At 42.3% G+C, this 27322-nt stretch overlaps 2 protein-coding genes across 6 annotated transcripts in view; one reads left to right on the top strand and one right to left on the bottom strand.

The window, feature by feature from the left end:
• Positions 1–27322, bottom strand: part of LOC129127009 (transmembrane protein 204-like) — a 63880-nt gene that overhangs the window by 11999 nt on the left and 24559 nt on the right. Inside the window, exons 1-2 of one of the 3 annotated variants that reach the window (XM_054643298.2) lie at positions 15080–16602; positions 1951–2106 (exon numbers count right to left, since the gene is read on the bottom strand). In XM_054643298.2, coding sequence (XP_054499273.1) covers positions 1951–2106; positions 15080–15359 — 436 coding nt within the window. In that variant the 5' untranslated portion in view covers positions 15360–16602. Of the gene's footprint in view, positions 1–1950; positions 2107–15079; positions 16603–27322 lie in introns of those variants that run through there. The other 2 variants (XM_054643292.2, XM_054643290.2) reach the window with 2 other exon arrangements.
• The window catches only part of IFT140 (intraflagellar transport 140), an 85230-nt gene that overhangs the window by 53158 nt on the left and 4750 nt on the right, over positions 1–27322 (top strand). For all 3 annotated transcript variants that reach the window (XM_077186678.1, XM_077186677.1, XM_077186679.1), the window contains 4 exons: positions 23179–23356; positions 25537–25727; positions 26736–26831; positions 27181–27313. In XM_077186678.1, coding sequence (XP_077042793.1) covers positions 23179–23356; positions 25537–25727; positions 26736–26831; positions 27181–27313 — 598 coding nt within the window. The remainder of the gene's footprint in view (positions 1–23178; positions 23357–25536; positions 25728–26735; positions 26832–27180; positions 27314–27322) is intronic.

The raw sequence follows: 27322 nt of genomic DNA, 5'->3' as shown, positions 1-27322 counted from the left end.
TTAAACAGAAAGTTAGAATGAGATAATGAGATGTAAAATGAATATCATGACTTCAAGGCAGAAAACCATCTGATGATGGTAAAGGAGAGTGTGGCATAACTACAAAGGAGGCTGGGGAATGGGGCAGGGATAATCACTGTGTTATTTCTGCAGATTCATACAGCTCAATGTCTGTCCTCATATCATCACAGGCTGCAGCTCCATTCCTTCACGTCTTTTGAACATAGGCAGGCAGATTGACATAGACTCCTTGATCAAAAAGCTTCTTCAGCCATTCTCATTAGTGTTTGTTAATCATTCTGACTGTGGCTTTTCTCCCATGTCCCCTCCCAGCACTAGGGATTTCAAGGTTCAGCTTGCATAACAGGTAATAGCAGGCATTTCCTCCTCCTGTGTCGGGATATCCTGGCGCCCTTCAGTCTCTCTCTGACTGTGTTTAAAACAGACTCCAGCACAGGAAAAAAAAAAAAAAGGCAAAAAAAAAAGAGCTCAGTCTAAAATTAGCAGCCATGGTAGAAGAAAGGCCCATGGCTGTCCCCTGTGCTGTTTGTCAATGAAACAACACATCCAAACAGCGCCAGAATGCATTTCCGCTCTGGAAAAACAGATCAAGTTTGGAGAGGATGGGAGAGTACAGCAGGCATCACGCTGAAAGTCAGGGAGAACTATCCAGAAGGTATCCACAGTTACACAGACACAAAGGGGCTGTAGGGAGGGCTTTTATGGCAAGGTTTATATCTGTCTTTTGGAAGCACTGTCTCGTGCTTGAAGCACTTGCTGCACCTGGAAGATGGATCAGGTGCTTTGAAGGTTACACAACCTCTGCAGTCTCCTCCTCTCATCTGGATTTGAGGTTCCTCATCCTTAGTATACCTAAAAAAACCTAACTATTTTATTGCCATGAGACTGTGCTTAAATCACCTAGGCCAGATTCTGATCTTGTGTTTTCGAAAACCTGAGGTCTCCGTAATTTTATGCCATTCTTAATATTTTGAGTTGTTAAAGTCAAAACTAAAACTTTAAATAAAATGGTGTTGCTTTATTATAACCTTACATTCTTTGCATTAATAATATATATGTATGTGTGTGTATATATATATGTATATATGTATATATGTGTATATATATATGTATATATGTATATATGTGTGTATATATATATATATATATATATATGTAAATGTTGTATTTTTAATCTGATCTTGTAATCAGCTTGATTGTTACTCCATTAATGATAAGTTTCCTGCATGGATATCGTCTAGGATTGGATTCTTACTGTAATGAATGCTGAAGTTACTTTATGTAATAATGAAAGGTGTTATTGCAGAATGTTTACACTTTGTTGCCACTGCTATCAAAATGGAATTGTGATAAACCTATTTCCTCTTTTCCTCGTGCAGTTCTGTATACAGTCCATGAGAACTGCTGTGGAAATTTTATTTATAGAAGTCAGTGGTATGAATTGACTTTGGCTTTCTTTGCTGGATTGCAGATGTATCTGTTTGTCAAAATCCAGCTGGTGGTCATTGAGTAAAATTCAGTTAGCTAAAATAAAATAATCTTGTTTCAACAAGGCTTCAAAAATTTGCTCAGCCCATCCACTCTGCTTTCTTGAGTTCCTTGAGTATATTTTGCCCTGCTAAATTGTGGGATTACTGTGTATCCAGTTTGTCTCTTATGTTTGCCTTCCTAGTTTCATAGGAAATAATAAAGGCTTGGGGTTTTTTCGGTTGCCAGAAGCTCATTATGATATATCCCAGTTAAAAGCTTCTGTTCAGGTACTGCAGAATCTCATGGAGAGAGCTTGTTGGAGACAATGAACTTGCTTTTAGATATAAGCCTTTTTGCTATTCTTTGTCACTTGAAAGATTTACAAAGCAAGAAACACTTTTCCACCTGGGTTTAAGAGAGACTGAGCTCTTTTCCATCAGTAGTAAGAAGTGGACTTACTGGCAAGTTGGAACACAGCAGCTATGGCCTCCTCCCACCACTGGGTATCCTGGGAGATGATGGGGAGCTCCATCAGCCCCAGGACGAAGAGGAGCTGGCCAGCAGTCAGAGCCACCGTGGCAATGAGGTTGCAGGCACGCATCATGTCAAACTGCACTAGGAAAACAGAAGCAGCAGAAAGTTACAATAATATAAAATGATGAAAAAGAAAATCCTGACTGAGCAGGAGTATAAAGTTTGTCATTCCACAGAAAACAATTCTTAGACAGCAGTCCCTTCTCCCAGCAGTCCCTTGTTGTAACTGCCTTTTTTGTGGTCTGATTAAGAAAGGATTTTCTTCAGAATATGTATTGATTCCTTCCTTTAGTTGCACAGCATCCCATAAGTAGTGCATGGAACAAGCAGCTAATTTCCCAAAATGGCCCACTAGTGGTGCTGAAATTCTCTTTACTGAAGATTCTACTTAATTCATAGCCAGAGTTGTTTGGGGCAGGATTGATGGTTTGTTTTTTGGTTTTTTTTGTGTGACACAGAGTGAAATGGAACCATAAATAGTTTTTCAAGACCCTAAAATAATAATCATTGCTAAAACAAACCAATAAAACCCTGAATTTCTTTTTCCCCTAGTCCCTCTGTATTGTCCTAAAAAACATCCTGTGGATTTTAATGCTTGGGTCTTACTGGTTTACAGAAGCATTGTAGAGAGAATTCTTAATTTTTACTTTTTTAATAATTTATTAGTCTTTGGGATACACTGCAAAGATCCTTATATTTCCATCTGTGTAATGAGGGAGATGGTTGAAATGAAGATATCAAGGCTTGGCAGTTCTGAATGAGGTGTTAAGGCATAATCTGTATGTACAGGTAAAAAGGTAGTTTTTAAAATAGGGTGTGTGAATGTGTGTGTGTGTGTGTTTAAATATATATATATATATATATTTCATATATATCTAACTGTGAAGGTCTACTATTGAGCACCTGGTCGGGACAATGATACTGATGAATTATAGTACAAGGAATTAAGGGATATCTCTAGATCAGCTCCCCTGGGCCTTAAGAGTGATTTTAAGTTTCCAGACATCAACAGGGAATATCATACAACAGACACAAAGAGATTCACAAAGTTTCTGAAGCATGTTGAAAGTAACCTCGGGTGCAGGGACTGAAGGATCAACTCAAAAAGGTGCCCTCTGAGATGTGCAATTTGTAAAGAGAGACTTGTGGGCAAGATGGTGACCTCTTAATAGTGCAGGAACCAGCACTTCTAAAGCATAGGGAATCATGCAAGCAGGAAAGAAGGAGGGTCTGGCTGAGCAGGGATCTTCTTGAGCTGAAAAGGAAAGTGTGTAGGCCAGAGTCTGTACTGAACACCATGACAGGGAAAATGACAAACTCAAAATAAAAACGACATTGAATGATGGCAGTATGCCCAGGACCTGGTGACCAGGATGATGAAAGGCCTCGAGGGTAAGACACGCAAGGAGTGGCTGAGATCATTTGGCCAGTTCAGCCAGGAGAAGAGAAGGCTGAAGGGTGACCCTGTTGTATTCTGCACCTTCCTCATAGTGGGGAGGTGCTGGTCTCTGTTGTCTGGTGCCAGGACCTGAGGGAGTGGCTGGAGCTGTGTTAGGAGAAAGTTATGTTGGTTATTAGGAAAAGGTTCTTCCCCCAGAGGGTGGTTGGCAGTGGAATAAGCTCCCCAGGGTAGTGGTCATGTCTCCAAGGCTGCCAGAGTTGTGGTTTGTGTAGGATGCTCTTAGTGATCTAGTGTTTTAGTTTAAGATAGTCCTGCAAGCAACAGGGAGCTGAACACAATGATCCTTGTAGATCCCCTCCAACCTGAGATAATCTGTGATTCTCTATTAAAGAACAAATGCAGCCATGATTACAGACACGGACATCTGCAGTCTTGGCTAGAAACCTGATTAAAATGTGTCTCCCAGCTGGCTACTGAATGGCTTATATCAACTGCAAAGTTGGGTACTTTTAGTCAGACTTTTTTCCTGCTTTTCCTGTTAACCTGATGGATGCCCTGTTTTTATCCTTTTCCTTCTTCTCTAGCATAAGGTGGGAGTTACAAATATCATTGTTCCACATCAATTGCTAATGTGTCATTGCTATTGTGAAATAGAAGTTGCACTATGTGTAAGCTGGCATATACTAGACAAAGACTCTGGAGCAGATTTTTTAGGAGTGCTTTAACTGGCTTTAAGTTTGGTGGATGCACTGACCATCAGAAATTGGTTCCTGATCTTCCAGAGAGACTGCTAGGAAATGCAGAAAACAAAACTTGATATAAACAAGAGTAAATTTAATTGTGTTAATCATGATGTCTAACCTACTTTTGTGTTTACCCTTTATTTACCCCTCACAGGCTGTCTTCAGCTTCCCATGTTCTAAGTAACAACTCATTATTTAATTAAAATGTAATAAAATATAGTATTGTATCTGAGGAGTTAGTTAAGAACCACAGTCCATTAGACTTTTTCCATTGAATAAAATGTTAAGACGGTAACATACTAAGTATTTTTGGCCTCTCCTAGTGAGTTAATTTCTGATCAGTTACTCAGAAAATTTGTTCAAAGATTTTGTGTTTAACTTCTAAAGTTGCCCTTTTAGCATTGGCAGCATTTCCATCTCTTACCATTTTGAATGCTAGCAGATCATGAAACGCATTGGATGGATAACAGAATCACAGTCAGATGAGCTTTTTAAACACCAGTAAACTTTGAACATTAAGAGTGTTCTGTCTTTCCACTCAGATGGACTTCTGTAATGCTTTGAGCATCAGTGTTTGCTGAAGAGATAGTAATGACTTTCAAAGGAGAAGTGCCCAAAGTAAGAGCAAGTTTGCCAACCATTATTAGTACTTTCATTTGGTGACAGAACTATCTGTAGCATCAAATTAAAAAATTGTTGCCATAATGGATTCTCTTGCCTTGCTTGTATATAGTACACAGGAGCTCAAAAAAAAAAAAAAAAAAAAAAAAAAAGCCTCTCTATATAAATAACCTTTAAAAGTCTGAAGTTTATGCCAGAAATACATACTGGCCCCTGACAGAAATTAACACCAAATTTTTGCTTTTGCTCCTATTTGTGACTTTTTAAACACTTAACTTAAAAAGTATTACAGACTTAGAGCTTTGCCACAGGTGATGTTATATCATGCATACTAAAAATAGTACGTTTCTGACTGTGACTCAGTTGAACTTCAGATCAAAGAAACTCAGTTGTATCTTTACAAAATAGTTATTTGATCATTGTCCTCTCCTGCAGCTGGAAGTACATTGAATGGGTAACATGATTTTTGCTGCTGTTTGTAAGAACTCCACACTTAGGAATGTTTCTTGGCCTAATACACTACCACTATTCAGAGACATGTGGAAATGCAGTGGGTATTTTGTGTAGCTGCTCCTATTAACCAGAAAGAAGGTTGCACATGGTCCGTGGAACTGCAGCAGGCTGATGATTTGTAGAATAAGAAGGATGTAGCTGGTATGATTTCATTAAATGTGAAGAAAATTATGTTTATAGAATAAAGTATTACAACCTGAGTACCTTCCCATCTCTCATATGAGAGATGTTGGTTTATTCTAACAGGTTTAATGTATGATCTGTCATCTTTTGATTTTGTTCTAGAATTGCAATTATTCCTCTTAGGGAAAAAAAGCAAACTTAGAGCTCATTTTCAGGCTAAACGATTCTATGATTCTGAGATCATCAAGTCAAGCTGTTCCCTCAGCACTGCCAAGGCCCCCACTAATCATATCCCCAGGTGCCACATCCACACATTTGTTAAATCCCTCCAGGGATGTGGGACTCCACCCCTACCTTGGGCAGACCATCAATGATATATAACTCTTATAATAATGCATAAAGTCCATTCTTTTGCAGTAGAGTTTGTTAATTGTATTCAGCCTGAAAATGTGAGGTGACTGTGCTTCCTTACTCACCATTGTGACTTTGCATGCTGTCAGGTCAGCACATTTTTATTTTGTATGTACACAACCCTAAGCTGAGCCTCTGCACCAGCATCTCTGGCCTCTTTTTAGTGATGACAGCCAATGGACAGTGTAGATCAAGAAAGGGAATTGAGTGTGCAATGTTAAAGTATTTCTTCAGAGCTCAGCCCAATGCCGTTGAAGAGGGAAATCTTGTTGAGGAAGGCCAGGCCACAAAGCTGTTTCCCTGCTTGAATGATTGCTTAATCCAGGAATAAATATTTATAATATCTTATAAAACTGGCTGCAATATAGTTTTTGTAAAAGCTGTGAAATTTAGTATTTACCTTTGTGCTCTTTTACTCTATTTTAAATTATATGTACAGCAAAAATGCCTCAATAGCCAGCTTTAGTCTATTTTGATGAATTTTCTATAGATTTAATAATTAGTATAAATTTAGGATCAGCTGTTCAGCTGTTTCAGCTTCATTTATAGTAGCCATGATTCCAGTGTAACTTTTTGTGGCCACTCCAGACTTCATTAACCTTTGTGTTTTGTTTGTTAATGACAGTTTGTAAAACCAGATGGTCATAGTGGGTTTAGTGTCTGCACAGTTACTGGTGGCATTTGTGTTAACCCCTCACTTCTAGAATCTATTGCCTAAGACTGTCATGACATAGGTATTTTGGATATTCTTCTTTTTTTGTTTTGTCAAACTCATTATTGTTAATGTCAGTCGTCTCTTGACATTTAACCATGATGGAGTTCTCTGTGGCCAGAGGTGGATGTTTCCTGTAGCTAGAGGTCAATAATTCCAGCAGAATAGACCTAGACACTGCAGAAAGTGTTCATTCCTTTGTGTGTGCATCTGACAGGTGAAAGAGGGAGGACAAGCCCTCCATCCATGCCTTTTCACCTCCCTTAAGATGCAACTTGGCTGTTGAGAGCTGGAAAGGATTAGAGCTGAATGGCTCCAAAAACTCTACTCCAAGTATCTATTGTTCATCAGCATACAGTGCTAGTCTCTGCCTTTTTCCTTCTTGAAGCCCACTGTGGGCCCCATTTTCTCAGAGAAGCAGTTAATTCCTGGACAGGACATCCAACTGGGACTCTTGTCCAGCCAAGGGTATTGGCTTAATGAATTCTGCCTTGTTTAAAACAGGGATCAATCAAGAGTCAAACCCCAAACTCTTAAGGATGAGACCAAGTCAGATTCCTTGTTGTTTTGCTCACTTCCTAAACCATCTCTATCCATCTGGATTAGAGATGTTAACTTGATTTTCTTATTTACAAGCACCAATTTTGTTGTTTTGATCCATGATAGCCCCAGAACTGTTGGTGTTATGTTCCAGGATAGACCCAGGACTGTTTGCAGAAGTAGGTTAGTCATACTGGAGAGTAATTTGCAATGTTTTGGGATGATGAGGAAGAGTGATCTCACTGGAAGATCGCATTATGTTAATTGCTTAAAATGCAAGCATTTCTTTCCCTCTTCTGTCTGCATTGAGGGAAAAAAACAGTTAAGTGGGAATTCAAGCATTTTAATGGTTAAGAAAAATGGCTCCAGATATTTTCATAGTAATCTAAAACTCCCCTGGGAGTTACCCTCTTAAGTTTACCCTCTTGATAAACAAAAATTTTAGTGCAAACTTTAATCCAGCTTTTGTGAGGAAATTATTAAGTGTCCAGCCCTGGGAAGAAGCTAATGACCACACATTTATTCAGTGCATGGGCACAGTGAGGATTCCCAAGCATCTCTGTATGCCTTCACAATCTCCTGATGGCCTCTGAGATGTAGGGCTGACTGGGAGTGTGCTGTTATCCCTGTCCACTGTGGGACACTAAATCTGTTGCATCTCAGAAATGGTACTTAAAGTCTTAAATTGCTCTTAAACTCTTAACAGTGCAGGATGGGTTATGCTCAGCTGAGGGATGGTGCCACCTCTTGCTGTGAAGCTGATTGCATCTATGATCACATCCATTCTTTAAATCTCCTGAGGGATATTGTTTCTTAGTTTCGTAATGAACAGAATTTAAAAAAATTATTCTATTGATGCTGTTTCCGATGGTTCTTGGATTTATTTATTAATTACTTGGTGAATTATTGAGGACACATTCTCACGTGCACTTGTTTGTCCTTTTAAGTGCTTCATGTTCATACATTACTTTATTCTGGAAAAGAGAATAAATGGTTGTGTTTCTGAAAAGAGATTTCTAATTGATTATAGATGAAACTGGTAGTGCTCCTTACACTTAAGTTGCTTCACTTACTTTTGTTAGAACCCTTTTCCCATTTCTTGTGACTGTGTTAGACTTCATCTTCTTTTATCTTCTGATAAAAATCTAACTAGACAAGTAATTAGGTTTTATCTAATATAATCAGATATTCTAACTGAGCATGCTGTTTTCCTCTTAGAACTTGATGTTTTGCTAAGCTGTTATCCTGAGATAAAGAATGCATCATATTTTTCAGCCTTTTGGAGTAATTTTTAAAATCCACATTATAGGGACTTCAGAAATGCAAACCAAGTACTAAGATTAGGAAAAGCCAGAATAGTGTGCTTGAACTTAAATGAATGAAAGGCAACAGTCAGAAAGAGCAAAGCTTCTGTCTTGCTGAATCTTACTTATGGTCTTGCTGTTCATTAATCTGAGTTCAAACCTGGAGAGCTGGATTCAGTATTAATAAATAATTTTAGAAGAAATCCTTAAAATTAAAAAAAAAACAACAACCCAACACTTCAGTCTAACTTTTGGCAATGAATCATGTGTTTCTTTTGTTTTGGATGTCAGCAAAGGTGAGATGTGCTGAACAGTCTCTGCAGCTGCCATGGAAATCAGTTGAAGCTGTGCCTTGGACACCAAGAGCACTAAGAAAGTGCTCTTGGTGTCCAAGGTACAACTGTACTTCATTTTACAACACAGGCATAGGAGCTCAGCACTTACTGTTAAAACAATTCTGAGATAATAGGGACAATAAATAGAACCACTGTAATTATCAGCATCATGCTGTGCCTCCCAAACCTATGCTGTATTTATAAAGCCTTTGACATTTAATTTCTTCTGTCAATTTAAACATGTGGTATTTATATTGCTAAGCTCTTTGAGTATGAATTAAGAAATATACGGAAAAACTTAAAAAGTACTTGTGAAACAAACTAAGCCAAATGTTGGCAGTATCTCAGTGCACCTTTGCATGACTGTGTCACTGAGACCATGGGAAGGTTTAAAGAGATGCTTATGTGATGCAAGTGTATATTGATGGTCAGAATGGCCACTAATGTTTTTTAAAGTGAAACAGTTCTGGATTTCTTTTTTGCCTCGTACCCATTCCACATGATTCTGTTGTGTGCAGGCCTTACTGACTTTGACCTGAAAAAGGAAGTCTCGCCTGCTCTTCTTAAAAAATCTTTGCAAGTAGCCATAGAGCTTTCAGCAGCAGGAGTCCTCAGTACATTCTGTTTCTGGATGAATATCTTAAAAATTATTAATGTGTGGATATTTCAAAAATTCTTTTGTTTTTTTCACCTCCTGGGAGACTTTCTGAAGCATGCAATTTATGCTTTTTTTTTTTTTTGGCTTAAAAAATAGTAATTTAAGGAAGAGTTAAGGAAAAGGAAGGAAGCAGGGAAAGCCCAATCTGGTTTTGCACAATTACAATAATGTTCTGATGTGACAAACTGATGGAATCTTCCAAGCCTTTAGATATTTTAGAACTTAACCATTCAGCTCATCTAAGTGTGAAACTTCAGATTTGAATATTTATTTTGAAAGGCAGACAGATCTTGTTGGGGAGGGAGAGTGTGGTTGGGGGGTGTTTTTTATAACAGCTTCACTTGTTACTTTTGAAGACATGGTTCCATTAACTATTTTCAATGTAAGCAAGTACTTATGGTTAAGTGATGGGCCCTTGCAAGCCCAGCATTGAGAGCCTTCAATACAGCGATCAGTTTTAATAGGCACAGCTGTTTCTGATGACATATGAGTTGTCTAGATATCATGATTTGCTTCTTTATAAATCTCAGCAGGGTGTTCTGATAAATGCATTCATCTGAAATTTTCGAAAGCTCCAGAGCCATTTTCATTCATAATGCTTTAATTGATTTCAAAGTTCTTGATTTCAAAGTTCTTGATGGCAAGAGTAACCAAGCTCCAATTGCTCTGACAATATTTCTGTGCAACACTTGTGGATGTACTGCATTGAAACATGTATAAGGTTCATTTTCCTGTCCCGAATCCCAAGGAGTTTTGCACTTTTCCAAAATGAGTGCACCAAACTGAACCCTGACATTAAAATGAGCATTCACTCTAAATTGAGAAGCTGTGTTTCTCAGAATTCATCTCTACTGGCCTCCATCATTAAATTAGTAGTGTCATTTATTTAAATGTTGCTCATATTTCAGGTATTAGGATGGGAAATCATAAACCGTGAGCTGCCAGCTGCTGGTGCTGTCTCATCTCTGTGTCTATCATGCTATGTATATAATGTTTATCATTAGGTTTGGGGCTTTTTTTAATCTGATGGTAGTTCCTGTGTTCTCCAGATGCACTTGGCCTCCTTTCTGGATTTCTATGTATGGAAAAATATATATATATATGTAGACAAGTAACATGTTTACAGCACACTCTGCTGCTTGACTCAGCCTAGCTTCCAGCCAACCAAATTTCAGAGAAATTGGAAATTTTGGAGACATTGGAACTTCATGTAAATGCAGTGGACATGGGCATTAAGGTGAATGGCTGCCTCTGTATCAAACCTCAGCTCCTCATTCCCACTCTGAGCAGCATCCTGCCTCAGCCAGCAAATGTCCCTGTGTCCACGTGTGTGCAAACAATCACCTGTCCAGGTTGGACTGGTGTTTACCTGACGTACTGTGGCAGTCATGTAGCTGCTCCTGATGCTGTGCCTCTCCCTGGCATCAATTATACTCCTTGGTAGAACTTCAATTCCCACAAGCAGTCTAGCTCTGAGCATCAGAAGTTGAAACATACATTCTGCTGTTGCAATTTTCCTTATGTCTCTTGCAGCCCTGAAGAACCCAGTGAGGTTTTCTATCTTTTAAACCCCTCCCTATTCCTGAATTTCTAGATTGTTCCTAATGTTCTTTAGATAAAGAGGGACAAACTGGGACCTCGGCTGATGAATAAATCATCTCCCTGTGCCCATCCAGAGATAGCTTCAGAGCACAGCAGAACTTGAGGGTATATTTGAACTCTACAGTATGGTTAAAAATATCTAAGATGATTTCAAGTAATCTAGTGTGTTCATGCAGAATTCCTGGAATGGTACTTGGTCAGGACCTAGGTGGCTTTGAGAATGGTTGGTTCTGAGAAGGCATCAGTGCTGGTGTAGCTGCGTGTTCTCACCACTCAAGGCAGCTCACGTGTCCCTCTGTGGAGCCACATCTCTGGGTGTGCTGCCCTTGCTTGCACGTGACATGGGCACAAAGCTCAGTGTTGACTACTCATGACCTGCTGTCTTACTCCAGCTCTTATTGAGGCCATGAGGCTACTACCTCTGGGCTTTTTTGAAGCATAAAGAGATGCAGGCAAGAGCAAAATCTTCCAAAATTTTTCAACAGCTCTGAAACTGCAGCTCCATAATCTTTGTCAAATGTCTTTGCCTACACTCAGGTGACAGAAGAGTTAGGCTACCTGGCCAGGTTTCCTTAAAGTGTTTGAAGAGGGCCTATACAACGTGAGTTCTCAGTGAAGCATTGAAGTTTGTATCATTCAGTGGTTTGTCCAGGCTATAAAAGCTTGTATGTATGTCCTCACAGCTGGGCTGATTCTCAACATAGGTGAAGGTTTCAGATCTGAGAGTTTATTACCACTAAAAAAAGGAGCAATCTCAGCCCTCCTTACACTTTTATCACTTAGTGTTAGCAACAGCACTTGTTGGACTCCAATACCACTGCTTAATCCAACGGAAAAATATCCACCAAAAACCCTATCCCACCCCATGTCCAAAACTTCCACCCTAACCTGGGGATTCTTTTGCTGTTAGTCATCTGAACCATCACAGAAGCTGTTCACCATCACAGGGTGTTGAAAGAGAGGTGCAGGGCTGCACAGCAAGAGGGAGAAAGAGAAAGGTAGATAAAGTGAAAGAAAGGGCCTGGGATCTCCACTTTCAGGAGCAGTGAGGTTTGAAGGACAGACTTGAAGTGCTTTCACATGGAATCATTTGCCCGTGTTTCTGATGCTGTGCCTTGCAGAAGTAGTTCACATTGCAATGTTTCATTTCCCTGTATTTTTAATATAATTTACTCCTGCCCCTGGATTTCTTTTTGGGTTTTTTTGACATTTCTAGGAAGAAATCCTTCCCTATGAGGTTGGTGAAGCCCTGGCACAGGTTATCCAGAGAAGCTGTGGCTGCCTCTGGATCCCTGGTTGGATGGAGCTTGGAGCAACCTGGGCTAGTGGAAGGTGTCCCTGCCCATGGCAGGGGTTGGTATGCAATGGACTTGAAGGTTCTTTCCAACCCAATCCATTCCATGATTCTGTGATTTCAATGGGAGAAAACAGCAGGCAGAGAAAGTCAGTGAAAAGCAGGTTCTAAGAATGTATTTCTCTTTGCCAGGGAGGAAGTCAGCTTATAGTAGTGCCTATAGTTGGCTGTTAGATACGTACTGCATGTACAGGAGTCTTAAGTATATGGACAAGCAAATTCCCAAAGACTTTACAGTTTTTCTTTTGAACTGTGAGATAAATAGCTTGCTTCTCAAGTATGTACGTCTGTATGAGTATATAAATACATTGTTTCACATAAGCCAGATTGTGGCCTCTTTTGCATTGCTATTACCAGAACAGCTTTTCTGTATCGTTCTACAAATGGCATCCAAAATACTTTGTGGTAACTCGGTATTGGGGAAGGCATTTTCTTCCTTCATATGGTTATTTTTAGATGAATGTATGTATATGCATACACACACACCCCTGCATGTCTGTGATTTATCTACAACTGACAGATGAGGATTGCCATAGCTATTGCTAAAATAATGTGTGATTTCTTATTAGAGAAATTCTTTAGGATGACAAATCCATGGATGCAAGATCAGGCTCATACTAACCATGTATACATCCATGGAAACAAAATTGTCGTAAAAATAAATGCCACAGTCGTGTTTCCTACTGAGTTTGTCATGACAGCTGCAGAGGAGGGATTTTCCTTTAAATGCTTTATCAAGATTCAGAATTGGCCTTTGCTTACTCTTTGCTTCCAGTTTAAATTAGGAATAGATGCTTTACTCCTATACAGATCAAGTCTCTGGGCTTGAAAAGCCTCCTTTAAATTAGAATTTTAACAGTGATTGTCAGATAATTCTTCTGAGCATTTGACCATGCTATAATTATTACTTGGAAATTTTCAAATTTTCTGTCACATTATCCTGCTATTTGACATCAGAAAGTGCTGCCCAGATGGTTCTGCCATGAAGCTAATATCTCTCCTTGTTAGGTACCACACACCGCCTGGCCTGCACACAGCAAGAAATACAAGCTTGTGTGTTGAAAATGCTGCAGGAGCCAAATTCACTCTGCAGGAGCTCATTCCAGTGCTGAGTACATAACATGTACATTTACTATTTGTGAATATTGCACGTGTTCTTCAGGTTAGAATATGGCTTATCAGTATTAACTGGGGAAGTGATTTCAGAGATGAAGCTGCAAAAACACATCAAGGAACTTCTCCCACAGTCTAATCCTTTTTATAGCCATTTATTGTTATAAAAAGTTCTTTCAGTTAGAAGTATTGAAAGGGTAAGGACTTTAAAACATTTGAGAAATTTTCTGGTTTTGATTTATGCAGCTCAGTATTAGCAAATGTTCAAAAATGTTTCTGTATTATTTTATTGGAAAATATAATCTATAATGGGTCCACATTAAAGCATTTTTAAAAGAAATTCCTCTAATATTTCTTTGGTTTCTCTCCAGAGGGATCTAAGAAACTCCAAGGACCAATTTCTCTTTCTCCACATTTCAAACCATGAAAAAAATCTGGTTTGAAATAATGTATGTTACAGATGCTGTAACATACCATCCCTCAGAGGTACCAGAGCTGTTTTTGAGCATCCTTGAAATCCTGGGAGAATCCTGTAGCCTGTCAAGGCATGGACTTTATAGCCATTTATTCTGTTAAATTCCATGCCTTGAAGGGTACAGTGGAAGCACTGATTCCCCTTTGAATGGCTGCTCACAGCCCAGCTGCTGGGAGTGGAGGGGGTTTAGGGGAGAAACCTCTTGGCACAAGGGTAGTTGTGGTCCCAGGCATGGTGTCTGCAGGTATTTTGGACAGTCTTTAAGGTCTACCCAAGCCTTTCTGTGATCCTGTTCCAGCACAGTTCCTTTCTACCCAAGCCTTTCTGTGATCCTGTTCCAGCACAGTTCTGCTCTGGAAGAGCAGGGTTGCACCATTAATGCTATGAATGTGATAGGTAATGTTTATTATTTATTAATCAGTTCTGTAATTTTCATGTCGTCCAGTAATTTTCCCTAGCTCGGTGTAAGCTATTTGCATTCTTCAGATCCCACAATCTGTGAAAGTGCAAAATGAAAAATACACCATGGGTAATGATTTTTGTAGTCACCAAGTTGTATATTAATTGTATTTTTTCACCAAGAAACTTAGTTATACATTTTAAGACCTTTCTCAATTTTACATGTTTTTACCTCAACTGTTTCTGACGTTTCTGCTCCTGACATTTCCAACAAAAGCAAACAGAAGGGAGAAAGAACTCAACATGTCATTCATTGCAATACCTTTTTGGGTTTGGGTTGGTGGGGTTTTTTTTAGTTTTAGGGTATTCAGAGCAACTGTGGTTGCTGTTGTATTGAGGAGGAAGGGATATCTTATGACAGGAGCCCAGGAGGGAGAAGTGAGCCCAAGACGTCTCTGAACTTTGGGCTTACACTTCTTGGATAATTTTTTCAAAGCAGATCAATTCCTGAGATATATAAACCAGCCAGCACCATGCAGATGACTGGTTTTGAGGGGGAATGAGGAGTTTAGTTCACTGGTGGACATCATATTCCTTATTTTCTGAAATTAATTTATTTGGAAATGAATGTGAAGAGATGTTTAGACTAAGACAGATAGCACGATTTCAGGGTTAGGCCATTGAACTCCTGGGGACCCAGATGCACCCTATCAATTGTGTCTGCAGAGAAGATAAGAGGCTGCACTTACGTTTGACAGTGCTGCGTGACTCCTGGAACCCAGCTGACTCTGAACCCCAGCCCAGGGCTTCACACTCCTGCTCCTCTCCTTGCCCATGCCTGGCACTCGTGCTTGCAGCCCCTCTGCTCCGCTCTGCCAGCCAGCACATCCTCCAGAGCCCCACACTGCGCTTGCGCCCGTCCTCCAGCGTTTGGTACACCCAGTTGGGGGTAAAGGCAGCCGCATTGTTAAGGATGAGTGAGACTAGAGCTACCAACACAGCTGTGGCTACCAGTTTCTGGACAGTCATATCTGACTGTCAGCTTGCTGCCAGACTCTAACTGCAGACAACACGAGGTCCCAGTCAGCTGCAGCACATTGAAATTGGGCTGGGAACAGGCGTCTGCACTGGGTGTTACGGGGTGCTAGAGGACATCACCGTTCATTCTTGAAGTCAATTCCTGAGGGATTTCTGACTGAGGAAATGAGAATTTTGTGAGGTAGATAGGAGAATTCCATAAAATAAGAACACAAAGAAGCTTTGTTGTCCTTCCCAGTGTTGACTTATCCGCCTTCTTGCACTTTGATAAGTAATGCCAGTCTTGTGGTGAACTGGATGACAGGGAGGTCCATTCCGTGTTGGATGGAGTGAATCCAGACAGAATCCAGTCTCAGAGCAGGAGAGCCTGAGCTGAGATGGGGCAGAGGTGGGATAGGATGCTCCCTGTAGCCTGCCGAGCGCTGGGTCCTCCAAGCCAACCAGTGCTGCTCCAAAAGCCTAGGTTTGGGTGCAAACTTCAGAATATCCTGCAAACGGTGACAGATATCATCCTCTCAAAGCCAAGCCGAGACAGAGGGGAATGCGGTCACCCCAAAGGTGATCTACAAGTCTGGAATATCTCGAGGAGGTTGCTCTGCCCTGTCGCTCTCCGAAGAGCCGAGCTGTGAGTGCCGGGACGAGAACAGCCACTGCGGTGAGGAAAAGGCCCCCCCACCTCCCCACCAAGAGGAAATGGCTGTTTTTGTGACTCGTTTTGGTGAGCCTCAGGGCGTAGTCGACTGTCGACTGAAAAAAAAAAAAAAAAAAAAAAAAAAAAGAGCCACTGCCACGGCAGTCAAACATTAACAGGATGCGTTTCCTGAAAGGAAAAGACTATGGAGACTTCTAAAGTTGTCCCTCCTCCCCTCGGAGGGCCCCCTCCCTGCCTCACGCCTCCTCCCCTCGCCGCTGCCCCCAGCAGGGCTGCCGGGACCCGCAGCGTCTCGGAGAGCCCGGGTAGCACAGCAGAGCTCCTCGGGAAAAGGAGAGAAGGAAATTCCAGCTTCAGCCCTCGGGGCATCAGCTCTGTGGAAGCGGATCGAGGAGAGGGATTTTGAAATACCTTTTACTAGAAGCAAAACATGATTGGGGTTCGCTGCTGGACAGCGCGACGGAAGCTCTGCGGGAGTGCGCTGATGTCCGCGTCCTCTCTGCACCATAGGAGGGACCGTGGCAGATAAATAAGAAGTATAAAATCTCGAGACTCTCAACCCGGTAACAACCCAGGGGGTGTCTGCAAAGGCAGAGGGCAAGTGTTGGGGTGTGAGTGAGGTTGAGTCAGCGCATGGCGAGACCAAGTCCCGGCGTGCTGGGCGCGGTGAGGGCTCCGCAGAGCTTCGAGGGAGGCTGCCCATCCCGCTCGGTGCCCAGGCCGTGCAAGCTCTGCTGCCGTGTGGGATGGCCCTGCTGACAGCCCGGTACGGACTGCACTGCCACAGGGCAAGTGGCTTCTCTTCACAGGGCAGGTGCTTCTCTGATAAACCCGTTAAAGAGAGTTGTTGAGGGTATTCCAAACTGTTCTTGAACTTGGATGTTTCCAGAGCGGTCTTCCCCAGACTGGCACTCCAAACGGCTCTTTGCTGTTCCTATCAGCTGCCTCGGCAGCACCGGGAGGAGGACAGAGATTCTGGTGGGCACTACCCTGCAGCCAGGTGGTACTGCCTGGGGTCATGCCCCTCCTGAGCTGAGCCTGGCACAGTTCTTCAGGCTTCACAAATACCGCACGAGTGTAGCATTGCCTTGTACACACTGCACTGAAGGCACCACATCCGCTCAGCTCTGAGGAGACCTGGCACACACCTGCCTTGCCGGGCACCGCCACACCTGAGGGGCTGGCACAGGATTCCACATCCCAGTAATCAGTACATTAGATTACAAACTGATTTAATTTTATAGTGGCTCCATCTTACCAAGAAAAGAGGCTTTGCCCCTAACCAACTGATCTGCCCTGACTCAATACACAGAAAGAAACTGGTCTGAAATTTTTTGCAAGGCAACATTTTCTTTTCAAGACTTGTTGGTGAGAGAAGGGGGGGAAATTCCAATAAAGCTGATATGCTCCTATAATTAGTTTTCAGGTACTGAAGTTGAATGTACTAACCTGGCTATGAACTCAGTCCTCCTCTGTGTGCTCTGATAGTTTTTAATCTTTTAAACAAATTAAGTTTTAAGTACTTTGAGCATCTTCATCCCTTGAGAGCACTGTAGCATCTTTGGTTTCTCTTTTTCCCTGTGATTGATCATATTTCTGTACATTTCTGGTTTTAGAACTTCCAGTATAGCACACCAGTGTCCGCCATTCTTCAAATAAATTTCCTACCAGCAATGACTGTCTTTGCATATTTTAAACCCCTTGGATTACTTGTTATTATGATTCTGTGTTTATTTTGAACCAGGCATTCAGCAGGAAGGCAGATGATGTTTACATGCAGATAATGCCAGGAGAGATTTACCTTTAGGGAAATGTCACACACCTGCTTCTGCCTCCCCCCATTTGATTTTTGTGATTTGATGAAGTCTGAGTATGTATTTTCAGGGGGGTCCAAGCTTCCTTCTCATGTAACAATAAAAACAATAGCAATTATATTTTACAAAGGCTGAACAAATCAGTCTAGTCATAGAATCATAAAGGCTGGAAAAGATCAAGTCCAACCACAAACCCATGTCCCCAAATGCTACATCCACACAGCTTTTAAATCCTTCCAGGGATGGTGGCTCCACCACTGCCCTGGGCAGCTGTGCCAGTGCCCAACCACTCTTTCCAAGAAGAAATTTTCCCTAAAATCCAATTTAAACATTATGGGAATCCTGATCCTTAATAAAAAACTGCCTAAGTGAATGCTTCTTTGCTGACAAACAGGCAGCAGAATGTGCATTTTGCAGCACTCACGGCATTTTGTGGGGCACAGGAGTTTGTGTCATACAACACACATGGAGCAATCTCTTGGTGTTGGTTTCATGAGGGTAAGCTTGGAACAAAGCTGTGTATTCAGTGGGATATTATAGATCCATTCTGTGAAGCTGCTTTATCAAAATGATATGTTTCTTCCAGGGAAGAGTTTTTAGGAGTAGCCTCATCAGCTTTCAGTGTTTGGATCATACATGAAAAATGCCTGACTTTTCTTAGAGTAGCTCATATAATATCATTAACGCTATCAAGAGTCTCATTGAACTGTTACAACTTTTCATGTATTACTTGAATCCCTTGTCTTTTAGCCCCACAGAAAGTTATAACCAGGATCCCATAAAGGCATTTTATTTTAAAAGCATCAAACCTAATTTAGCTACATCAGCTAAAACCTCATTTTCTCAAGTCCTTAGAGTTTTCCAGTCTAGTGGAAGACATTCCTGCCCATGGCAGGGGTTTGGAAAAAGATGGTTTTTAATGTCCCTTCCTACCCAAACTATTCTGTGGTTCTGTGATGATCTAGAATATAATATTATAGGATGCAATAATAATTTGTTTTATATAATGTGTATATTATAGGGTCCAGTTCAACAAAGTGGGGCCCAAATTGAAAAGATTTTTTTTTTTTATCCTGATCAATGTTCATATTCCAAATATAGCCCATTAAAATAGAGGGAGAAAAGGTTTTTCAGTGAGATGCTTCAGACATATAAATCTCCAGCCCTTCTAAATAATATTCCATTTTTTCTTTAAACTTCAGTGCTTTAGGCAATGAAAAATATATGGGAGCAGAAGGGTTTGTGAGGACTGTGGATGCTGTAAAGACAGATGTGAAAGGTCAGATATAAAACAAGGAAACTTTCATCAAATATGTGGTAAGATTTGTGTCCACTCTTAAGAGGCATCAACATTTGCTTCCCCAGTCCCTGGTACTGTGGATGTGGCCTGGAGCCTGGGAGCACAGGGTGCAGCAGTGTATCCCTGCGCCTGGTGGGGGCCTTGGGGCTCCCAGGCTGCTTGGGATGCCTTTCCATGGCTCTGCTCCCACTGCTGCTGTGCCTGGGCTTCATTAAATTTCCAGCTTCGGCTGATGAAGTACAGATGTGAGAGGCTTTCCGGGGGGGTGAAAGGAGGAGGAGGGGAAGAAGAGGAAATTCCTGGTGTCACAGCTGGGGGCAGGGAAAAATAGTATTTGGCGTTTTTATATGGACAGCAGGGCCAGGGCTGGAAAGTAGAGTTGCTGCCTTTTAGGGATGCATGGAGAGATTCAGCTTTCTTACTACACTGGCAGCTGTTGGGACATAAACTGTGTTTTTTCCCTGGGATTTAAGTGAACCTGCTCTGCACCTCCTGTTTTTTGTTCCTTCACCAGACCCACATCCATCTGCCCACATTTCTGAGGGGCAGCAAAACTTGCCCTGGTGCTGGAGGTGTGTGCCTGCCAGGGAGGTTGTGCATCTCATGGCTGAGGTTGGTGTTCGTGAAATGAAGAGAAAAATGGAAGTGGATTGTGGGTGCTGCCAGCATCCCCTCCCCTTCCCTACCCTTTTCTCTCCGTGTACCTTATCTGAGCACTGTCCATCTTGTGAAGGATGTGTCTACTGGAAAGAACCAATGTCTGCTGCAGTTCCATGGGGACCATGGCTGTTGTTCTTGCCTGTGCAGCTGCTAAGCAAACCGAGTGGGGTGTGGGAACTGCTCTGGGCAGAACAAGGCTGGATTCCTTGGGTAAAACCCTCCTTCAGGTGTTTCGGCAGGTGGAAGCAGGAGAAGGAATGGTCAGAGGGAGTCAGTGGTCTCACCTGCCGTGGGTTCTTGTGCTGGTGAGCTGCTCTGATCATGTCTCTCAGAATCTTAGAATCATGGAATGGTTTGGGTTGAAAAATACCTTAAGGACCATCTAGCACCAACTCTCTGCCATGGGCAGGGACACCTTTCTTTGCTGTCCCTCTCATCTCTTGCTGTGGTCTTTGTGCTGAGTGAGTCCATGCAAGCTGTGCTCTGCTGTGAGCAGTGCCAAATTCAGTGTCTTTGGTGCAGTTTGAGCCTGGTGTGCTTACCCCCTGCCCAGCCAGGGTGGGAAAAGGCAGTGTCTGCTGGAATAAAAACAACTGCAGAGCACATTCACTGCAGATGTTTCTCCCTCTGTGTTTGTTGCTGCCCGCAGCATATCCATGGCTCAAGACTCTCAGGTTCATTTTGCAAATGGTCTGGAGTGTAGGAGAAAGAGGTGGGATGGCAGAACTCCAGCTCCTCAGGGCAGAGGTACCTGGGTGCCTGTGTGGCCCACAGGCAGGTGTGTGGGGGGCAAGAGCTCCCAAAGAGGAGTCCTAGGGGCAGCAGCTCCTGCTGAATTTTGACATTGTCAGGAGATGTTGCCATCCAGGAAAGCATAAAACAGCTGAGAGATGATGAGCAACATCTCCTAAATCCTGCTATGACTCTCTGCACGCTGTTATCTTCTAACTTTACTGTACTTTAAAATACACTGTGTAGTCTGTTTCCTCTCAAAAGTTTCCACTCCCTGTAGTCTAAATAAGAATCTCATCCGCTCGCCTGTTTGAGCCCATGAACTCTCATCGTCCTGCCTGGAGGGAGTTGAGAGCTGTCAGAGCTCTGAAAAAGAAAGACTTTGATTTCCTTTCAGAAACTCGCTGTTAGTCAGCTTGACAAAGCCCAGCACAGATGTGTGTTCCTTCACCCCAAGCCAACTGGCTGTTGGCAGCTTCTTCTGGCACACTTCAGAGTTTGGGAAATGTACTTCTCCTCAAGTCTTGTGAAGCACAGCTGTACCCAGGGACAGCCTCAAGAAGCTTTTCCTAAGGACAGAACTCAGATGGCTGTGTTGGTCAAAGCCAGGTGACCATAACTAACATCATGTTGATCGTGTCAATGTTGTTTAAAGGTGTTTTTCCCACTTTTCCCAATTCCAGATAGAGATAGTGTCTGGAATAAAAGAGAAAACTGTTCCAACTTTTCAGAAATTAGGAAGGTTACATCTGATGACACAAGGCAGCATTTTTGTATTGAGTGGTATTGGTTTCTGTCAGGCCCTTCCAGGTCTGAAATTACCATGTTCTATTTCAATATTCCTTTTGGCTCCTCAGCTGGGGAGCTTGGACATGTGGGAGAAGAGCATGAGGAGGCTATGCTTGCATACCACTCAGTTGTAAGAAAGGCAGCACTCAGACATGTATTTTTGCTTTTCTAAACCAGAAACACTTTTGATCTTTCTGAAATTTGTCCCTGATTTAACGTTTTCATTCCTTTTTTATTTTTTCTGTACCATTTGTCTCAGTGAAGTCTGTACTACTTATATTGATTAATACCCAAAACCTTCATATGAGTTGCACTGCAAGTAAAAGTAATTCTTAAGTAAATTACGCAAAGAATTTTTCCTGTGCCTTTTCTTAGTGTATGAGCACGTCATGGTTCACCCGTTCCACTGCTTCCCATTTAGTCACTTTCTCCTGTGTATGCAGGGCTTTCTCACAGCCACTGGAAACAGAAAAACATTTTAATCATAGGAAAACTGGAAGGGAATTTGGTGGCAGGTCATAAAGTGTCATTCTATTCTATTATTTTCTTCTTTTCTCCTTGCTTTTAGAATTTAGATCTTTACTTTGTGCTGTGTTGGTGCCTGAGAACTGCACAGACAGAACTGCACCGCTGCTGAGGGTGACATTGAAAAAAACCTTATTTTGAATGCTCATGGTTTTTATTAGTCAAAGCTACTGCATGAAATTTTGAAGAGTCTCAAAAGTGAATAGAATCTGTGAAAATATTTGGTTGTCCCACTCCATGATGGTCAGTTCTGTTGTGCTCCTTCTGCTAAGCAATTCTGCCAGCCATTCCAGCTGGGAGCATGGTCCTCAGCCCCTCCTGCTTTGCCTGGGCAGGGGACTTTGCAGTGTTAACTCCAGGCTCATAGCCCTGAGTTCTTGTTCTGAGCATTACAAAGCTTTTCTTTTGTCTGTTTTATGCAAGTTTTATATTAGAACGTGGTTGTTTGGTAATTTTTCTACACATCGTTCCCTATAACTGGGAACAACAATTGTACTCCCAGTAGTTGTTCAGTATTTAAACTACTCCAGACTGCAACAGGAGATTTCCAGTGTAGGTTAAGACTTTTTTTGTAATTTAAATTTTGATTTCTGAACATCAGTGTGGGAGTTGTGACTGTCTATAGGTTGCAGCTACAGCAGAATGGGCACATGATAAATGTTTATATACATGCAAACATGGACTGGTTTGGGTTGGAAGGGACCTTAAAGACCATCTAGTTCTACCCACCCCTGCTTTGGGCAGGGATGCCCACTATTCCCAGGTTGCTCCAAGTCCCGTCCAAATCTGGCCTTGAACACTTCTAGGGATGGGGCAGCCACAGCTGCTCTGGGCAACCTGTGCCAGGGCCTCCCCACCCTCACAGGAAAGAATTTCTTCCAATCTGAATCTCCCCTTTTGCAATTTAAAGCCATTCCCCTTGTCCTGTCCCTCCAGGCCCTCATCCCAACTCCCTCTCCAGCTCTCCTGGAGCTCCTTTAGGCACTGGAAGATGCTCTTAAGTTCTCCTCAGAGCCTTCTCTTCTCCAGGCTGAACATCCCCAACTCTCTCAGCCTGTCTCCAGAGTAGACATGTAGTTGCTGTTGTTTAGACATTGGTGTAAATCAAAGTCCACAATATTTCCTTAAGGTTGGGGTCATTTAGCTCAAGAAGTGACCTTTGTGTGTGGGCTTGCTTCTGTTCCTCTTTGATCTTGACATAGCTGCTGGAGTCTCTGTTACAGTCACCCCATTCCCAACGTACTGATGGTTTCCCCTTTCACACTCTCCCCCCTCACACCTCACTTGCCTTCCAGGCAACACAATAACAGCTCTCCTTTTCTTTCCTGTTTCCTGCAGTGAGGCTGTCTGGGAGAACATGGCTCGCATGTGTGTGAAGACTCAGAGGCTCGATGTTGCCAAAATTTGCCTGGGGCACATGGGTCATGCCAGAGGAGCCAAGGCACTGAGGGAGGCTGAGCAAGAGCCAGAGCAGAAGGCCAGGGTGGCTGTGCTGGCCATCCAGCTGGGCATGCTGGTAAAGCCAAGCTGTGAATGGTTTATATCAGACTCTGAAAAATTACTCAGTGAAAGAAACTGCTGACTAAAGGAAATATATTTTAAAGATGATTGTTTTATGTGTGAAACATTTAACAAAAATTTGCTTTCTTGGGGCATAAGCCTCTTCCAAGCTAGGTTTCACTGGAATTAAAAAAGGCTCTATTTTATTATAGTTAAAATGTTTCAAGAAACATGTTTTAAGCTCTGATATGGAGCTCTGATATTTAAGTTCTGATATGGAACGCAAGTTCCAATTTGAACTTATTTGTTTCTAGAGTGAAAGGCTAGAGCTGTGTGCTGTCACAGAGTGAGGGCTGACCTGAGGTTGTTGAAGGAGTTTAGGGAAAATAGACTTTTCCTGTGGGGCTGGAGAGCTCTGGTCAGTCACATTCATTGCCTGTACTGTCCCAGGGATGCCTAGTCACCCAGATTTCTATCCTGACTTCTCCCACTGTGTGAGCAGGAACTGGGCTTGATCCAGCTCAGACAGAGGACACGATCTGGCGGTTCCACCATCTGGAGCCCAACCTGGCAGCAAATACACCCCAAAGTAGACCTTGTGTCTCATGTCTGTCTTCATTCCCCTTGACTGCCAATAGAACTGAGATCTAAACTGAATTTGAGACCAGCATTTTCATATGGATTGAAAATTGACTGGTGTTGGTTAGAGAGGAATTAGTATTCTACTAATTTAATACCTTTAGCAATGATCCATAAGAAAGCCAGAAATTTTTCATTTGGGAACTTTAAGAGATCCAGACATATGATATGTCAGAGGGAAAAACTAGAAAAGAATTTATGAAATAACCCACAGTCTATAGGAAATACTGAATTAGATAAAAAATAGCAAGGTGCTATGACAGCAAAAATCAGTTTGGGGCCATGTTTGAGGAGATGCCAAATCCTGGGGCCTGGATTTGTTAACTCCTATCTGTGTATTCAGGGCAACTACAGCTGGAATGATGACCTCCAGCCTTTAAGTATCTCATTACAGAAAAAATAGTTGATGAACTGGAAAAGGTTCAGACAAAATCAGTGGAAATTTCTCAGCTCTTAGAAAGATTTCACAGAAAAGGAAGTCTTGAAAATGGTCAAATAATTAAAATTTGGCTTGAAAAGGTATTTAGTAATCTATAGTTACTTGATGAGTATGAGAGAGAGAAAGAGACAGAGAGTAACTATTATGAGTTAAAGGTAAGGAAAAAAGGAAAATTCAAACTAAATGTTTGTAAAGGCTTCCTGGCAGAGAAAACTATGAGGCTGAAAAGTGTCAGCACTGCTTCTCTTGGATATTTAGATCTGTTTGGAGAGGTGGAAAGGAACTGCAGCAAAACAAATGCAGTTCTACTGCTTTTTTCCATCTTGTACAGAGTCTTAGGGCAGGCATCTTCCTTTTCCACTTTCTGTGCTTTTTTAAATTTGAAACAATAAGAGACAGAAAGCATTTTTCTGTCTTGGACAGATAATCTTAATTTACTAAATATAGTGTTCAGCTGGACAGCAGTTGGGTGGAGCAGGAAAGTGCTCCTTCCACAGGAGTTAGAACCTCTCAGAGAATAAAAAGAATAGTTCCAAATTTTGCCCACCCTCGCATCAGCACCGGCAAAACCCTCCTGTTCTAATTCTGCAATAAATTACTAACATTTATTCCCAGGAATGGAGCTCAGTTGTCCACAAACAGCATTGCTACCTCTGAGATCTGCTGGGAGGCCACAGGGGTTCCCTGGCTTGCAACACCTTAATTCTCAAACCCTGAGTGCCAGGATCCTCTCTTAATCCCCACCCCTGGGTGGGCAGCATGATCAGTAGCTGTACCCCCACCTAAGCATGTCTCCATTTTTGGTGATTCACACTCCTGATGACAGCATTTGATCATTGATGACTTGCTTGTGTCACTCCCCTCCCTCTCAGGCAATCCTGTACAATAAATGTCAGGATCTGAATGCTTTCCTTATTTTTACATAACCATCCTGTTTCCCAATAACATGCTATCCTAGGCCATGTATATTTAGTTGGTTAAACCCTCTGACTGAATGATTGTCGCTTTAATTGCATTGCAATGCCCTGCACTAATAAACTGTTCCAGGAAGTGCCTGGTGTGACTGACATGCAGCGTGGTCGGGGCTGACAGGATTTTGGGTGTTCCTCTCCCCCCAGGAGGACGCAGAGCGGCTGTACAAGGATTGCAGACGCTATGACCTCTTGAACAAGTTCTACCAGGCCTCCAACCAGTGGCAGAAAGCCATTGAAACGGCCGAGGCTCACGACCGGGTTCACCTGCGCACCACCCACTACAACTACGCCAAGCACCTGGAGGCTACCGGGCAGCAGAGCCTGGCACTCACCCAGTAAGCAGCAGCTGGGTGTAAGCTGGGGGACTGGGAGCCTCTTTCTCCTGTGAAGTTGGGTGAAGGAGGATGTTTGATGATGACCAGTAAAAATTATAAGTAAAGTATTTTCCTGTTTCTGGTGCCTTCTATCTCACAGAGTGAAAGCATTCCCAGTGAAACCTCAGAGCACCCTCCCATGCAAATAATGTGTAGCGTCTTAAAAAGTCAAGAGTCTGTCTGGGCCAGTAGTGAAAACCCACTCATATCCAGTCCTGTGTTTGTCTCTGGAAGACATCTTTCTTTCCCTTCCTTTTCAATGAAAAAACCAATTATTTGCTTTTCCCGAGAGTCCTAGACACAACTGCTGGAGCAGAATTGAGTTTGATTTGGTTACTTCTGGTGGCTGATCCTCTCCTGTGACTGCCAAGTCCCATGACAAGTTAGGGGAGGGTATTTTTGATGTCTTGTATTTCTTGTTTGAGATCTTGTTTTTATATGAGTTTTCCTATATGAAAAGTTCCCATCATCATCATCATCATCCAATAAGGTCAATTCTGTTCAGAATCAAAGCAGAACTCTGCTGTGCTCAGGCAGACCCACTGATGGCCATGGTGGGCAGTGGGGTTAGGAGACGTGGGTGCTGGGGAAGGGCAGTCACCTCTCAGCAGTGGCAGAGGCTGATGTTGCAGTGGGTACCATGTGGAGCCTGGGCCATTTGTGACCTGTCCAGACAGGTGTGCTTGGGGAACTTTCTGGAATACTTCATTGGGCCATCACTGGCACTTTTAAAGTATTTTGTGTGCTGTGAAGATCACACCTCCCTGATTCCAAGTGCCTGGCAGTACCACTGAACTTTTAATTTTTGATGGTGCTGGTGGACTGCAACTGGTCATACAGTGAACTCATACAGCTGAAGCAGTTGTTGCCAGTGTTGTCTGTTGTTTGGCTGGCAAACAGGATTAAATAGACTAATAGAGAGTTAATAAGGAGGCTGTCATTTCACATCTAATATGTTCTTCTCTACAGCTATGAAAAGTCAGACACACACAGGTTTGAGGTACCTCGAATGCTCTCTGAAGACTTACAAGCACTGGAGAACTACATCAACAAGATGAAAGACAAGTGAGTGCTATGCTTGTTCCTTCTACACGGGCTGTCAAGTCTGACATACAATTTGTGATGAGTGCAAGGATGACAGAGTGTGAATCTTCTCAGTCTCATTCAACCCCTGCCTTATCCACTATGACCTTCCAACAGCTTTTCAGGTTTATGCTGCACTTGCATAAGAACTGCCACATTGTTATCCAGGCTGACTTCTGGTATACTGCAGATCTTGGGAGTGTCACACTTGGGTTGGGGTAAACCATGAACACACTGAGAAGTGTGTTAAGTCTTTAGTTCAAGCTCTCTAGCAGTGACAAACAGCATCTGTCAGTTCTCATTGCTGCAGTTAATACTGTTGCTTTTCCAGGAGCCTGTGGAAGTGGTGGGCACAGTACTTGGAGAGCCAGTCAGACATGGAGTCTGCATTAAAATACTATGCACTGGCTCAGGACTATTTTTCCCTGGTCCGTGTTCACTGCTTTCAAGGCAACATTGAGAAGGTAAGGCAG

Source organism: Agelaius phoeniceus, chromosome 16, assembly GCF_051311805.1.
Source record: "Agelaius phoeniceus isolate bAgePho1 chromosome 16, bAgePho1.hap1, whole genome shotgun sequence".
Classification (NCBI taxonomy): domain Eukaryota; kingdom Metazoa; phylum Chordata; class Aves; order Passeriformes; family Icteridae; genus Agelaius; species Agelaius phoeniceus.
Note: the sequence above shows the minus strand (reverse complement) of the source record. Positions and strands in the feature narration are given on the sequence as shown.